Consider the following 17178-nt stretch of genomic DNA (forward strand, 5'->3'; position numbering starts at 1 on the left):
TATCACCGAAGTTGGACAAGGAGAACTGAAATGTGAATGGTCTGGCATACTGATCCCTAAGTAGGCTATCTGGCAAACCAGTCAGTCAATGTGACCCACACCTTACCCATTCATGTAGTGGAATGAAACCATGCTCAGACAGACCAACTAACCAGTAAAGCTACTGGCATAAGACTACCTGTAAGCTTCTTCATTCTCTAACAGATGCAATCAAGGTGGAATGCTGATCGTGAATGACACTAGTCCACAGATTGTGAGTGAAATTCCCTTTGGAAGAGTGTCATTGATAAGCTCGCTCAGGATTATGGAAAAGGAGGGCAACGAGACCTACTGCTGTTTTGCAATTAATAATGCTGGAAATGAATCCAGTTATGGACCATTATTTCTTCCTGTTAAAGGTGAGATAAATCTAAGCATTTCCTTGACAAAAAATTGGCAAATAATTTCTTATTTAGTGGCATCTCCTTAAATTCTGACAGTGATTGCATTTATATTGAAGGAAAGGGTACATGCAAACTGTTTAGCCAAAAAAGAGATGAATATACAAACAAACATTTTTCAATGTACATTTCTTGTTCATTTTGTAGTGTATGTTCATTTCTCTTTTCATAAAAGAAAATGAACATACAAATCCCCTTATATTCCCCCCTCCATGTTTCATTCTTCCGTAAGAGACCAAGCTTTCTGTTGCCTATAACTTTGAGATCCCACTGGATAGCTCAGTGAATTAGCCACCTGGCTGTGGAGGTCAGGAATATCTTACTGCACCTTGTAAGAAAAGAGCCAGGCTATTTAGCCTTGGGCAAGCTGCACAGAGCAGCTCCATAAGAAGCAAATGGTAGTGCTTCTGAGTACTTTACAGCTGAAAAACCTCACAACGGGTCATCATATGTTGGAACTAACCTGATAGCACACATTGTTGTTGTTCAGAAACGACAGGCACAGTCAACATTATAAAAATATTGACTGGTATTATATAACAGATACAAGTTATAACCCAAATTTTAACCCAAAACCAAGGTATCTGTTAAATATCAGTGCAGTGTATACGCTGTTCCTAATATTGCCCTTTTTGTAGCTCTGATGGTATGATTTCTGATATTTGCAACTGCTTATAGTACTGTGTAAAATTTATTGATATTGTTCCCAAAGCCCCAATGACTATGGGGACCACTGAAGTGTGTTTCTTCCAGAGGCGAGGTGTTTTGATTGACAGGTCTCTGTACTTTGTTAGTTTTTCCAATTCTTTCTTTTCAATTCTGACAACCCTTGGAGTTGCAATGTCAATGATCCAGACATTTCTGCATTCTATTACTACTATATCTGGTATGTTATGTTGTCGATGAGAGGGATTTGGGTTTTGGGACCATGGGCTAAGCTTCCTGGAAGAAGGACTGCTAGCAAGAGACGGATTGCATTTAATAAAGACTGGGAAGAATGTGTTTGCCCACAGCATGAAGAACTTAATCAGGAGGGATTTAAACTGAATTGGAAGGGGGAGGGAGACACAAGCACAGAGTTAAGGGTAGATGAAACCTTACACACAATAAGAGGAATGGATCAAACTGATCAAAAGTGCAACAAAAATAATATTAACAATAATCATCACAATAATAATCATTACAATAATCATAATAATCATAATAATATTCATAAAAATGTACAAAGACAACAGGCCACAAATCACACAACCTCCAGTCTCTGTATACAAATGCCAGGCATATGAGAAACAAACAAGTAGAGCTGGAAATTTTAATTCAGGAGGGTAACTATAACTTGAAATGAATAACTAAAATTTGGTGGGATGACTCCCATGACTGGATTACAACAACTGAGAGATATAAACTCATCAAAAAGAACAGAGAGTATAAAAAGGGAGGTGGATTCGCAGTAAATGTCAAAAATACTCATTCCTGCACAGAAATGCAGCAGGAGAAGATTGGCTGTCCCATCGAGAGCATCTGGATCAATCTAGCTGGGGCAAAAAACAAAAGGAACTTGGTAGTTGGAGTCTACTACTGACTGCCCAATCTGCCACTCCATCATGTTTCGCTCCATATTCTTGTCTGCACAATCGTTCAACATTCACGAATGAGGTGTGGCACAATTTCATCTCTCTTTTGGCAGAGTTGACATTTGCTGTTTAGCTTTCAGGACATTAGTTTGGAGTGTTTGTTGTTGTGCAGCAAGAATCAAGCCTTTGGTTTCTTTCTTGATGACCCCCCAGTTTTATCCATGCCCAAATTATTGTTGTTGTTCTCCATGTTTCTCAGGTAGTGGATCAGTACTAGAATTGCTGTTTCAAAGAGCAAAGGAGGGAGGAAGTTTAGTTCAGTATGCAGAAGGAAAAAAATGTTCAGGGTTCTTTTTTCTAAAGTCTCTTTTTCCCCGTCGTCCAAGATACAGACTGAAGGATTTAGTTGTTTTGAGGAATGCACCAGCATATCTGGTCTACCGGCAAACATTATTTTCTTTGGCTTTTCATTTCCTCCAGGAGAGAATGGCAACCTGGGCCTTACCTCCAAAACAGTTATTATTGCCTGGGCAGGAACAATGGCTTTTCTCCTTCTGTGTATCATCATCTTATTCTACAAATACAAGCAGGTACGCTATGTGTGTATCAAGGTTGAAGAATATCTTCTTGGATACCATGACCAGTCAATGGGTGTGGAAACTGGCAATCTGTCAATATCTGGAAGGCTTCATGTTCTATGGAAGGGAAAGTAGTGGCTAATGTCTACAATGAATGCAATTTGTTGTGTTTTTAGTGTTTCTTGTTCTAACATTGTGAGCCACCTTGAATACCCTTACCTGGAGAAAAGCAGCCTGCAAATTATATAAAATGAATGAATGAATCTCCCTCCAAATTCCCTATTGTAATTCTCTCTGAACCCATCTCTTCCTGCCTCAGTCTCCATAGATTCAAGGACCTTCAATTACTGAACCTCTTTAACTATTTATAAACAAGGAGTCACTACACAGAACCTGCAAAATTCTCATTTTGGACACCAGCTTTCAGACTCTTCCCATTAGCATACCCATCCCAATACTGGAAACTTTTAAACTCCAACATTGATTCCTTCACAACTTGTAAGGCTTGTGGTCCAAAAAAGCTGACCCATTGCCATTTTTCCCTCCCTTTTTACAACAGCCATCCTGTAAGGCATGAATTTGACCAGAGAAACATTTTGGTCCAGGTTTCCTCCCACTCTGAAATAAAATCACCTACTTTATGCAGTGTGGTGTGATGGTTAGAGTGTTGGATAAGGACTCAGACCTGAGTTCATATCCCTGCTTGGCCATGGAAACTCACGGGGGCCTGGCGCTGGTAAAACCACTCTTTAAATATCTGACCAGGAACCCTTTTAGGGTTTCCACAAATTGGAATTGCCGTGATAGCTTATAACACACGTATCTCATGCATATACAGTACAGGCATAGATTGAAAGCAAGAAAGAAATAATGAGAAGTTTCTTGCACAAGAGGCAGAAGGTAAGAGGCTGAGGTACAGTTGTTGTCAATCTGGAGAAAACATACAGATAATACTTGACCCAAGTGAGCTTTTAAAAGTCTACAAACGTTCCAGCTATTGCAGGCACTTGTAACTCTGACCAGCAATCTTGTCAACTTGCTTTGGATTTGATTTCAAGAGGAGGGTCTCAGTCAGTTAACACAAGACCTCCCCAAAAGCTGGCAAGTGGATCCTCAGGTGGATGTTTTAGGGAACAGATATAGCCCTACAGTTTACTCTGTCATAATGGGAACAGGAAAAGCAACAGTAACTTAGTGAACATTTAGAGCTCACTAAGTCACCAAGAGGCTGACTACCTGGGTGTCAGACCCTGTCTTATTTTTGGGAAAACATGGTAACTGGTAATATACATATCTAATGCTATTTTTGTACTGATGCAGTACATATTCACAGCTTTTCGTACATACTTTTAAAATACATTTATTTTCACTGCCTCCATCCCTCCACAGAGCTGAGGAAGCGTTTAATCTGCCAGTATCATGAAGTGGCTCTCTTCTTAAACCACTTAATGATACTAGCAAATTGACAGCAGGTTGGTGTGGACCAAAGAAGTTCATTTGGGTGTAAGGATCACACCCCAGTGGCATGCCAGGGCTCTTGTTGCTGTTATTAGGTGACATCAGGTCAGCACCAACTAACAGCAACCCAAATAGGGCTTTTCAGGTAAGTGAAATACTTAAGGAGTATGTTATCAGTTACACTCCCCCAGCGGAAATTTGAGCCTTGGTCTTCAGAGTCTTAATCGTTCACTCTAATCACTACACCATACTAGATATCAACCCAGATCTCCCTGTGACCCTCTTTAGGGACCCTATCTAACCCTATCTAACCTGGCCATGTAGGTAAACCCTTACTCCCAGCTAAAATGCAAGCTGAAATTCTTATAGAATGAACAGGAGTGAAATGTCCACTTATACGACCATACAAAAATTCTGTGAAAAATCTGTGTTTGAGAACTATTATTTTTGTTTCTGTTACAGAAACCCAAGTACCAAGTCCACTGGAAAATAATTGATGACTGCGATGGAAACCATTACACTTTCATTGATCCTACCCAGCTTCCATACAATGAGAAATGGGAATTTCCCCGGAACAACTTACAATTTGGTAAGAAGCCATTCTAGCCTGCTCTCCTCCAGTCTTCCTGTACTATCCTCATCGGCTGATGGTCAAAATTAGGGAAATGTTAGCAAATGTAATAAGGAATGACTATTTAATTGAAGGTATGGGTGAAAATAATAAAATAAAGATTAATTTATTTGCTGATGATTCCCTATTGACAGTGAAAACCCCATTAAAAAGTATAGATAGAATTAAGTCATTTAGAAAAATGTGGAAAAATAACTGGATTATGTGTAAATTGGCAAGAATCTGAAATAATGTTGTTTAATCATAATAAACTAGAACAAAAAAAGTTTGTTGATAAATCAGTTAAATATTTAGGTATAGATTTAGTAAAAGATACTCAAAAAATAAAGGAACATTATAATAAATTGAAAGGAGATATTAAAAAGAAACTACAGGAATATACTAATTTTAAACTTTCTTGGTTTGGAAGGATCGCACTGATAAAAATGAAGATTCTACCAAAAAGTAATTTTCTATTTGGAATGTTACCAATACAGTTAACAGAAGATGATTTTAAATTTTTGGCAAGGAATGATTAATAAATATTGTAATGAAGGGAAGAGAGCCAGAATAAATAAAAAGTATTGGTATAAAACAACAAAAAAGGAGGTATAGGCATACCAAATATTTTAAAAAATTATTATTTGGCTAATCAGTTGAGGTTTATTGGGGAAATTATATATAACCCAGAAAGGTTAATTTGGTGGAAAATGGAATCATCAGAATTACAGGTAGATATTGAAATATATCTATTTGGTATCATTAAGAAATATAAAATAGGTGAAATTAGTAACCCGTTTTTACAGACTATGTTAAACATCTGGTACAAGTATAGAAAGAATTTATGTCCGTTTAACTCTCCATTAGGAATAGTGACTGAAATAGAGAATTTTCCTGCCGATATGAAAGTTTATGCAGAATTATTTAAAGAAAAAAAGTGATTAGATTAAAATACTGGTTGTATAAAATGAGATCGAAAGATCAAATGTTTCCATGTGTAAACTCTCCTGCTTTTCTTTATAATGGCACTATTGACTTTGAAGTGCTTGGGATCTGACAGAATTTGCCAAAGAATGCAAGATAAAAAATCCATCTTTGGCTTCCAGGTGATGACGACTAGAAAATATACCACTAAAAGCACCCCCACCAGAAACACCTGCTTGCATGTCAGAGAATCAAAGTTTCAAAAACAAGCAAGCAGACAGACAGACAGATAGACAACCTTTCCTCCTGGTTCTGCTCTCAGCTTCTAAACGTTGCCTTTGCTTTCACAGGAAAAATCCTGGGAGCTGGAGCTTTTGGGAAGGTGATCGAAGCCACAGCCTTTGGGCTGGACAAGGAAGATTCAGTCACAAAAGTGGCTGTAAAAATGCTGAAATGTAAGTGATGGGCAGGTAGAAGAGGCCCTGCCAGGCAGGAGACGGGAAAAGAGGGCAATACACAAGAGGAAAGAAAAACAATCAAAGAGAGGCAAATAGGGTCCATGGGATATTCAAAGGCGATTCACCCCTTCAGGTTTTTTCCCCTCTATAACTCCAAGTATGGGATATGTAGTCTTTTCCCAGGAACTGAGGGTTTCTGAGAAAATACAGCTGAACAATATTGGTGCTTCAGGAACAATGGTGTCATCTGAATGTGGCCCAGATGTTCAGGTGAAAGCAGCATATTTTAGTAGTTTGTGGTGTCATATTCTGCATGGTGTAGAAATGCATCCTTCTCAGAGACCTCATATTCTCTTACAGTTTTAGCTTGAAGAGTACATTTTCCCTTGTAGAGCATTTCCCATTGAGGTGACTGGAGAATACATAACTGGACAAAAGAAAATAAAGGGAAAACCTAGTAAACAAAGCCCTTCTTTGCAATTAGTATAGTTAAAGGTAAAGGTTCTCCTTGACATTTAGTCTAGTCGTGTCCAACTCAAGGGTGCGGTGCTCATTCCATTTTCCAAGCCGTAGAGCCAGCGTTTGTCTGTAGGCAGTTTCCGTGGTCACATGGCCAGCGCGATTAGACACAGAACGCTGTTACCTTCCCACCAAGGTGGTACATATTTATCTACTTACATTTTTACATGCTTTCGAACTGCTAGATTGGCAGGATATAGTATAGGAGTAGCTGCAAATCAGACAGCATTAAGAGCTGCATTCTCTTGGTTTCAGCTACAGCACATACTGATGAGCAAGAAGCCCTCATGTCGGAGCTGAAGATCATGAGCCACCTAGGTCACCACGAAAACATTGTCAACCTGCTGGGAGCATGTACGCATGGAGGTAATAAGATTCCTGGCATCATTCCATTTGGGATCTCCTGACTCTTCACCATTCTTTTGTCAGTCTCTTAGCAGTCACAGATTTTTTAAAAATTAAGATCACCATCACTGCCATTAGTTTCTTATTTGGAAATGCCAAATGCTAGCTGGTAGAGGTCCTAAGTGTTAGCTTGCAAAGGCCTTAAAAGTTGGCATTCCAGAGCTGACAATGATAGCATGCCAAATACTCAAGTGGTCTGGCATTAGTGGGCAAGAGCTACAGAGACAGGATATTCCAGTGGGATAAGAAGGTTAGATCTTCTTTGACAAAAAAAAGGCAAGCTGTCCAGCATGTTTGGGTCTGTTTCCATTGGACTGATCCACTCTATATCCTCTTCTCTTTTTGGTTCCACACCTTTCATACAGTACCCAAGAACTAAACTGAATGATCAGAAGAATGGACTGCATAAATATCTTCCTCATAATGTGGTGTGGTTCTTGCCTGCCTCTTCATACCACTTCAGGATGCTAGTACGATAGCCAAGCCCTGTTGGAACTCCCCTGGCATAGAATCAGTCCCACAGAAAACAAGCATCAGGGGACATTTTGGGGTGAATAAGCTTGGAATTTGCCTGGGGGGGGGAGAAGTTTGGCCACAAGCTGAGCTCGGTGTTTGGTGAGTTCCCTATCTACAGTGAACTGGACTGTGGCAGTGGGCAGTCGAGGTCTCTAATCTGTTTTTGAAAGTTGTACATCTTGTTTGGGTACTGGAAGTCCACCAACTCCTTTCATTTTCTTTGGTCTATTATTCATTCTAGATTAAGTGTGACACAACTGTTAACATGACAATAAGCATGGCAAAGACAGGAAGCCGTAAAAAAAGGTGTAAGTTGATGAGGGAGCAGGTTGGTAGTGGCAGTGAAGGCACTCCTTGACCAGAACGTTACTTCTTCTGGTTACTTCTCCCCTTGACAAGCATGTCTGGGGAAGGAGGTATTATGGAACCCTGTTGCCATTGTTAAAGATGTCTTTACTCAAAAGCTTTTTGCTGACTGTGAATGACTTGAGGAGGGGCATGGGCTAGTTCTGCATAATCCTTGTCCATCTGATATTTTTATTTGCTCATCTGTGTTGCTTTTCCACCAGAAGGAAGAACAGCACCTTGAGTTGTTAGTCATTTTGGTAGGAAAAAAGCTAGAGGAGGAAGAGTAAAGCAGCCAATGTCACTTCATTCCTTCACTTAGTCTTGCATCATTTTGAGGTTTCCTTGGGTTTTAAAAAAAGAAAAAACTAGAGGAAAGTAACATGCAAGTGGGGTGGAACATGTACAGAGGTTTAGACTGACAAAAGTCATAGTCATATAGCCTTGTTTGACTAAAATTATTACTAGCAGAATCTGAATATACTTTCATGTAATGTTTATTTTTTATTTTTTTAGGCCCCGTCCTTGTCATTACTGAGTATTGTCCTTATGGGGACTTGCTGAATTTCCTGCGAAAGAAAACTGAGTGCCTCATAATCCAGGATTTAACCTTGGATTCTACCATTGATAACACAGCAGCTGACTACAAAAACATCTATCTTGGGAAGAAATACATCCAAAAGTAATAATCTAATCTGGTCATCACTCATTCCCTGTTACAGGATGTAAAACCCTCATGAATTATGTCTGTATTTCCAATCTAGTACTTGTTAAGGATTACATTCATAAATTTTCAATTATGTGCACGTACCTTCTCTCCTATGCACATAGGCATACATCAAATGTGCAGCAAGAGAGAGAGAGATACAAACATCACTTTGTAAACTGAAAAGCACCAGGATTGATGTTTCTATTTTGTACCAGGTGTATGATCTGGGCTCTTCATCTTAGGAACTAGCCCAACAGGCCAAGTGCCTTTCCTCCAAGTTTATTGGAACTTGGCCCAAACAAGGCTTTCTCACTTGAAGGAAAATCAGCCATAAACATGATTCACAGAAGAAAAGAACTGGTTCCCATATTCTGTGGCATCTTACCCCTCACATATGGTGTCTTTGCTTTCTTGCAATGTTGTAGGGAATTCACACTTGGTGAAGTACAGTACTTGCTTCCCAGAGGCAATGAGACTGAGACTTAGCATCCGTAAACCCATTCCCGGAATGTCTGCCAACCCTTTTAGACCTTTACTCCATTTTTTGGCTTTAACCCAATAAGCACCCTCCAAGTTGCCTAGAAGATGCAGTAAAGTTCTTGTGTAGCCAGGATGACAGATATACATTGTTAGTAACTTTTCTTTCTTTTTCCTCTCTGACTCAGTGACAGTGGATTTGGAAGCCAGTGTGTGGAAAGCTATCTGGAAATGAGAGCAGTGACAACATCAAACCTTATGCCTGGAAAAGGTAAATAATCAAGAAAAAAATGGGGTTGCCTCACAAGAGAGCCACTGCCACTCATGGAGATGTAAAGCTTGTTCATTATATTTCTTCCCCTAAATAGATGCAGTGTACCTTATGGGGCCCCCTATTAATCCTCACAACAGTCTTGTGAGGCATGCATAGCTAGGGGGTTGTAATGCTGTAATTGTTATAAGCTGCCCAAAGATCTTTGGGTAGTGTGGGCGGCATATAAGTTAAATAAATAGATAACGGCCCCAAATCACCCAAAGTGCTTTGCGGTTGAGGAGGGATTATGATCTCCCTAGCCTGAGTGTAGTACACTAGTCCATAAACACACTGGCTTCGGTGTGATGTGTATAATTACACTTGGTATGGGAAAGGGGCATAGGGAGATGTTTTTCTTCCCCTTTCACAAAAAATTAAGATTGAGGACTATCTTTTAAAATTGGCAATTCAGAACTGATACAAGCAAGGTACATTTTCACATAACACAGCGATCAGTACCAACATGTTTGGACTCAAACACATCATTAGACCAATTCACAAAAGACCTGGTGATCACTGGCTACTCTTCATGATGGCTGTATAATTCCTCTGTTGTCAGAGCACAATTATGTCTGAAGGACATAATTATATAAACTGTATAATTATAAATTATATAATTATATAATTAAAATGAAATTATATAAATTATATAAATCATAATTATATAAACTGCCCAGGGCCAGCTGCCAGATAGGTGGTGTGTATATATATATATAGATGGGTGGTGATTGATATATATGGCAGCCAGGCCTGGGCAGCTTAAATAAGTTGGGAGGCTTATAGGCCTGCAGTAGACATATCTTTTGCCCAGTACACCTCCTCTAAAACTCTTGTACTGCTGCTTATACTTGTCCTAATAATAATAATCCATCAGCACAAACTTTTGGTGTGCCTGTCAGCTACACAAGTACATTCTGGTAAAATAATAGGAAGAATTCCATAGCAGTGAGAGGTGTAATGACAGGGTAATGGACTATCTTAGAAAGTGGTGGGGTCTCCTTTCTCAGAGGCTTTCACTGGGTAGCTATCTGTCAGAGATGCTCTAACTGTGGATTTCTGCATTGGCAGGGAGTTGGGTTAGATAGTCCGTGTGGTTCTTTCAGCTGTACAGCTCTATGATTCCTGTGGAAGGACCTCAGAACAAAGAGAGCATCAACTAGGTCTTTGTGTGCTAAAGAGTCCAACTATGGCAGTTGTACAGAAATACAATGTTGTGAACATATGAAAGGAAAGGAAAACATCTAGCCCTGCACCTGAAAGTTATTTTCAGATTATTGACCTGAACTGCTTACCAGCTTATCCTTAGCTATTGCTTGCTCATGCAACAGCGTGTGCAACACTTTTTCAAGCTTCCATCATTTTCAGGACCACCTCTGGAAATCCTGTTGAGTGCGGTCTTGTCTAAGCAAAGGGAATTATGGCCTTGGCAGCGGCACATTGCCGCTGGGTGAAGACTTCCTTTTGCAATGTTGTGGTGCACGCAGGTCCTTTGGATTCTGGGCAAGCCCAACACCATCACTGTCCTGAAGACTCCCTTTCCACAAACATTGCTAGCCCTGTCCTGAAATGCTTGAGATTTCTTATTTAAGGCAGTCTCTGTATTACAGTTCATTGACTGACCAAAAACAAACAAACAAACAAACAAAACACCAGAAAACATAAAAGCAGAAACAGAAACCTCAGACTACTGGAATCCTCCAAATGGTAAAGGCTGGTCTGGCACAAATTGTCAGCACTTCTTATTCTGAAACTTGACAAACTATTCCTGCTGATCTTATCCAGCCTTGGAAAAGGAAAGAGAAAGAGAGAGTACAAGTATTTTGGGGGGGGAAAAGACGTAGCAGCATTTCAAAGAATGAAGAATGCAAGAGCTTGTGCCAATTTGTCTGAAATCTGGCAAGCACAGAATATAAGGATCTGGTATGCTTGCAAATGACCTCCCACAGGAAAAAAATATATAGCGAATTGTTGATGTCCAGTGGTTGTGAGTTGGAGGTAAAGAACAGTTGGATTTCTATATTGACATTCCTAGCTGGAACCAAGGAAAATTGGGCGATCTCCAGACTGAACCAAGCCTAACTGGGTTGTTTTCCAAATTGCTAAACCAAATTGTTTAAACTGAATCCCGATATGCTGATTATAACACAGGTAGCTTCAGATTCAAAGCATCACCTCTTCTTGCTTCAGATGTGTGCCTTTTAGACAGGATTCTATTTTTATGTCCTCCTGACTGCTCAATTTCATTCATCTTCTTATATTAGAGCTAAGGTTCAGTCAGTGTTCACATTTAATATATCCTGCTGGAGAGATGCCCTTTGATGTTCACCATGAGCTTCGTCCTCTCCCAATTCCAGGTAGGAGCTCAGTGGTAGGAGAAGAAACGGTGGACAGCCATCCTCTTAGCTTGGACGACCTGCTGCAATTCTCCAGCCAAGTGGCTCAGGGAATGAGCTTCCTCGCATCAAAAAACGTACGTATGCCCTCTTCCAAACAGCATGGTTCATTTCCAAAGCTGGTTCCAGGACGAGATGGGTCTGACACCTCTGGAGGGCAACAGGCTTGGGAAGCTTGTTGTAGAATAATAGAATGATGTCTTCCTCCCCCAGCTTGTGCCTTCCTCTTTTCTATAACCAGCACAGGTAGTGTTGCACATATTTACACATTACTTCAGTGGTTTAACTTCTGGGAAAGGGGCACACAATGTATCTGTATGTTATTTATGCCTCCCAGATATTTCAGCAGTAGGAACTGAAAGTGACCGTTTCTGACCCACCACGTTATAAATATAATTGGCAAATGCAGTCTAAGCTGGCACTTGATTCTAGCATAGCTTGTAACAAACTGCAGTCAGCAGTGGAACCTAAAGGCAGAACTGGAGGCTTCCGCAAGAGAAGGAAAGAAGAAGCCATTTGAGTTTGCAAAATGGAAAGGCAGTTTAAACATTGGGCGGTTCAGCACAGAGCTTGGAAAAGTCATTTTTATCCAGCTGCCAGAATCCCCCCCCCCCGCCCAAGCTGGCTAAGGGATTTGGGAGATGTAGTCCAAAAAGTATATTTTCCAGGTCTTGGTTGCATGGAATGAATTGCAGTCAAGCATTAAATCATTCCTCTTAAGAGACCTTGGAGATTTCAACTCAACACTGCAGGGAGTCAATGGTCTGGGCCACACTTTCCCCATCTTTAGGTGAGAGTTTTGTTGCATGTTGCTATCCTTTGGTGATGCACTCACAAAGGTGTTCAACAAGCAGTCTTCTACTGTCATAATGTCAAGAGACTGATTGATTGATTGATTGATTGATTGATTGATTGATTGATTGAATCAATCAATCAATCAATCAATCAATCAGTCTTTCTCCTTAAAAGGACCCAAAGTGGCATATGAGACTAGTACTCACTTTAAGCTGGCACAAAAAAAAGCTAGAATGCATGAACCTTGAGGAATTCTTGTCCATGAATTCATAACCTCAGGATACATGAATGAGGCATAAAAATACTCAGCAGAGTCTAGCTGATCAAGGCTGTTGGCCTTGGCCTTATAGTTGAAGAGTGAACAACACACAAGCTGCTTCCACCACTCAAGTTTGGTGACAGCATATAAAACAAGCTGTTCTATTTAGAAAAGCAATTTCTGTGTTGAAATAATAGGAGCAGGGAGCAAATGTGCTGTTTAGGAGCTTAATTGTTCTCCTGAGAGCTTTCAGAAAGTGTGAACTGGCACGTACCCCCTGTGTACCTTGCTAGAATGTAGAGATCATTTTTCTCAAAGTAAAAAAATTGAGCTTCTTTTTGCCATGGTGGTGGTGGTGGGGGTGCTGTGGTCTCCAGGGGACCAAGGAGATTGGAGTGCAACCCCCCACACAGCAGGCTGTTGTAGAGAGAGCTAGATGCAACAGTAACAACTGCTGATTGAATAAAACTACAACATGGGTTGAGGCCGGCATGCTACTGCTCAACATTTTTTTTATGTTTCTATGATTATGTGTTGAAACAGAAGTCAGCAAGAATGACCAAAGTGCCATTTGTTTTGCTCTGTTCAATCCAGTGCATTCACCGTGATTTGGCAGCAAGAAATGTGCTAGTGGCTGATGGGCGAGTGGCCAAGATCTGTGACTTCGGCCTGGCGAGAGACATTATGAACGATGCCAACTATGTTGTCAAAGGCAATGTAAGTAACTGGGATGGCAGGGTGCACTGGACGCACAGGGAACTGCTCTATGCTAGGTGAGATCACTGGCCCATCTGCCTGCTGTCTACACCAGTTATTCTCAACCTTGTGTCTCTGGTTCTCACCCTAGTCCAAGTACGGCCAACAGTGAGGTGTTCTAGGAATTGTAGTCCCAAGCATCTAGAGATCCAAAACTGAGAACCATTTATCTACACCGGCCATCTCCAGCTTGGTACTGCAGACTTCATGTTGCCCAGTTAGCAAGCATCCTGATTGGGGATTATGGAGACTCTAATCCAACATATCTGTGGGGCATCCAGATGGTGGAAGGCTGGTCTGTTCTCACTGAAAACAGCAGCTTTCTTTAAGTTTCAAGTTTCTGTTGCTTCCTGGAGATGCCTATTATTCAACCGGAGGCCGCCTGTAAGTCAAGCATGTCTTTTTCCACTGAGTTATGGTCTCTTCTTCCCATAGAGAGATAAGTGAAATAGCTGGTGAAGGTTACCGAATGACAAGTGGCTCAGAAACCAGCAGCCCGGCCCGAAATCAATATATGTACATACTCCCAGCTAATTAAGTTATTTCTTTGTGATTCCAGGCTCGCCTGCCAGTGAAGTGGATGGCACCAGAGAGCATCTTTGAGTGCGTTTACACAGTACAAAGTGATGTGTGGTCTTACGGCATCCTTCTCTGGGAAATATTCTCCCTAGGTAGGAAAAGAACCATTAAGTCATTCATTGTTCTACATGGAAAGGCCTCTCTTAGACATTAGGTTTGGGTGAAAATCTGGCTGGGGGAAGAGGCCAGTGTTGGCTATGTAATGGTGATTCTTGACACAGCCCCGCTTTGCCAGTGAACATCCGATTCAAGGAGAAAAGGCATGCCAGACTATTTGCAAGTAGGATCAGTGGGAAAGGAGCATAAATCACATGTGAGTAAGGAGCCAGGTGTCTATCAGGCCTAGAACAATTATAAAGGGGCCAGAACGACCATCTTGGTTTCCATCTGACATAAGGCCTGATCAGAAACTCAGGAGCACAGCAATGCCGATGTTTGAAAGTCCAGTCCCTAAACAACTTGTGATAGTCCAGACGACTGCTGGGTATTCTTATCTGCATACCAACTTATCTTTTTTCTCCTTCTGAGACATTTCCCTATTGATACCAAACCGATCGGATTCTCATAGACGCCTAAGATGCTATAGTCACTCCTTGCTGAAACAGAATGGTGCTCAGTATGTTCCTCAGATGAAGCATTATGCTTTTTCTTACGGTTCTAGGAAGGAGCCCCTATCCAGGCATGAAAGTGAACGGCAAGTTTTATCAGATGGTAAAACAGGGATACCATATGGGGAGACCAGATTTTGCTCCAGATGACATGTAAGTAAAAGGATTCCAGGACTTCAAATAGTGCAACTTAGTACAGATGCAGACATTAAAGGAGAGCTGATAAAGTCATCTGCAGAAATTTGGCCCCATGTTTTTTTATTATCTTGCTGCTACAGTTCTAAAATAAGTTCCCAGAGTGGTGTAGTGGATAGAATGATGGGCTACAACTCTGGAGAACACGGTTCGAATCCCCACTCAGCCATGGAAACTGACTCGGGGAGTGGAAGCAATAAAACCACTCCTTAAATATCTCACTCACCTTGAAAAACCTGTTAAAGTTGCTGTAAGTCAGTTCCAGCACAAAACAGCATTATATATCAACAGTATGTTTAAATACATTTTCAGAGCATTCTCACTGACTTAGATGCTGTTTAGAATATTTCCCCCACCATATTAGCACTTCTTTCCTGCAAACTGCAAGAAGTCAATCACCGCATTTTAAACTCCTATTTTAAAAAAAAACATTCCTTACCCTCTCATCATCAAAATTGGTCCAGACCATCCTGAACCTCTCTTATATTACCAAATTTCAGACCGATCCATTGAGCCATTTTTCAAGCATAAACCATGGAACACCCCGTCCCCTGCACTTCAAGCTATACTATCAATATGTAATTAATCCAATTCTGTGAGAACGCCCATATGAGCTGGGCTAATTGTGTGACTGTACACTTTCCCATGACACTGGATCCTATTCAGAAGGGAGCATGCTAATTCTGATGATACAGTACATGTGATTAGACACCGATTTTGTGGGAAGGACCTCCACCGGAGTCCCCTTCCATATGGTTAAGTCAATTATAGCCTAATCTCACAGGTGAAAGTCATACTGAATTCAGTGGGTTTTACTCCCTCGTACAGGCTTGTGGCCTTAAATGTTCTCCCAGCCTAAGAAATCCACTCACTAACATGTAACACACATGGGGACCGGGAAAATGTTCATTATGTGGAGACCTCGGGAAGGGCTTTTTTCTGACGTAGCACCCACAACTGTGGAATACTTTCCCCTTGGAGGGTCAATTGGCACGGACGTTGGCATCATTTCAGCACCAAGTCACCAGCCTTTGAGGCTGAGAATTGTGGCCAGCATAGGTTCTAGTGAAACAGTTTTAATGTTAGTATATTTTGATTTTGTATTGTTTGATTTTAAAAATTGTTTTAAATATCTTCTTTTAAAAATGGGTTTATACGACTTTGTAAGCCACCCTGAGATTCTGCAATATTGGGCGGGCTACAAATGTTTAATTTTTTAAAAAAAATTAAAAATATTTTAACAGCTTTTAGGTTCCATCCATCTTTGTATGGGATTCAAGCCAACATAAGAGAGAACATTCCAGGAGTCTTAAGACAACAAATGCCTAATGTTGGCAGGGTTGGCAGGCCACATTACACTTTCCACATCAGAAGGCTATACACCTGTAGGTAGCTGTATAGACTGTACATCTGTAGATGAGGTATATATAAAAAGATGGTGTCACTATGGTGTTTTTTGGTTTGGGGGGCTTCACACGGGCATTCTGGTAAATAGAACTGGGGCCTTTACAAGAGGCCACATGTGCACACTTTAGCTCATGCAACTAGTTGGAATTGTTACTAAAACTGGGACGCCGCAAAATGATTTGCTTAATTACAAAGGGGGAAAATTAATGTCTCTTACTTACTAGCATCCTGGAGACTAAATTAATGCTTGATCCCCATTCAGATACCACATCATGACAGCATGCTGGAACCTGGAGCCAACTCGTCGGCCCACCTTCCACCAGATCTGTACTCTCCTTCAGGAGCAGTTGGATGCCAGCAAGGAACGGGTGAGATACTTCAATTGCCATTGAAAAGTGAACTGCAGAGAGGTCCTAATGGTCAGAAGTGTTCCTCCAGAAGTGGCATTCTCTTTTTCATCCTTTAATATAAAGTCATTTCAGTCCTTTGCACCCAAAAAGTGTTCTCACTGAAGAAGTTACTGCTCAGTGGCCAGAATCCTACTATTTGTGTGTAGTTTGTGTGTCTTCCCACAGCTATAATTGCAGTTAGTTGACAAGGTGCAGGAGCACATCTCAGCTGCATAATGGCCAGGTGTGCAAAACAGGGACATGATTTGGTATGTTGTTAGGTTTATTTATTTATTTATTTTATTTATATCCCGCCTATCTGGTCGGGTCAGGACCAGGACCATTATACACCTTAATAGTTGTGGTTTATTGACAAATCCTCATTCCAAGACTGACACTAGCTATATCAGCTATACGGTCACAGCATGTGACTTTCTGACACTAGTTCATTACTTACTGTACCTATCTGTT

General features: G+C 40.8%; 1 protein-coding gene across 1 annotated transcript in view; it reads left to right on the forward strand.

Annotated features, from left to right (window-relative positions):
- CSF1R (colony stimulating factor 1 receptor) overlaps positions 1–17178 on the forward strand; it is a 46633-nt gene that overhangs the window by 24891 nt on the left and 4564 nt on the right. The window contains exons 9-20 of the mRNA XM_078385647.1: positions 205–398; positions 2495–2604; positions 4513–4639; positions 5935–6039; positions 6817–6927; positions 8344–8509; positions 9202–9284; positions 11681–11796; positions 13368–13490; positions 14089–14200; positions 14770–14869; positions 16581–16686. Coding sequence (XP_078241773.1) covers positions 205–398; positions 2495–2604; positions 4513–4639; positions 5935–6039; positions 6817–6927; positions 8344–8509; positions 9202–9284; positions 11681–11796; positions 13368–13490; positions 14089–14200; positions 14770–14869; positions 16581–16686 — 1453 coding nt within the window. The remainder of the gene's footprint in view (positions 1–204; positions 399–2494; positions 2605–4512; positions 4640–5934; positions 6040–6816; positions 6928–8343; positions 8510–9201; positions 9285–11680; positions 11797–13367; positions 13491–14088; positions 14201–14769; positions 14870–16580; positions 16687–17178) is intronic.

Source organism: Pogona vitticeps, chromosome 2, assembly GCF_051106095.1.
Source record: "Pogona vitticeps strain Pit_001003342236 chromosome 2, PviZW2.1, whole genome shotgun sequence".
Taxonomy (NCBI): Eukaryota; Metazoa; Chordata; class Lepidosauria; order Squamata; family Agamidae; genus Pogona; species Pogona vitticeps.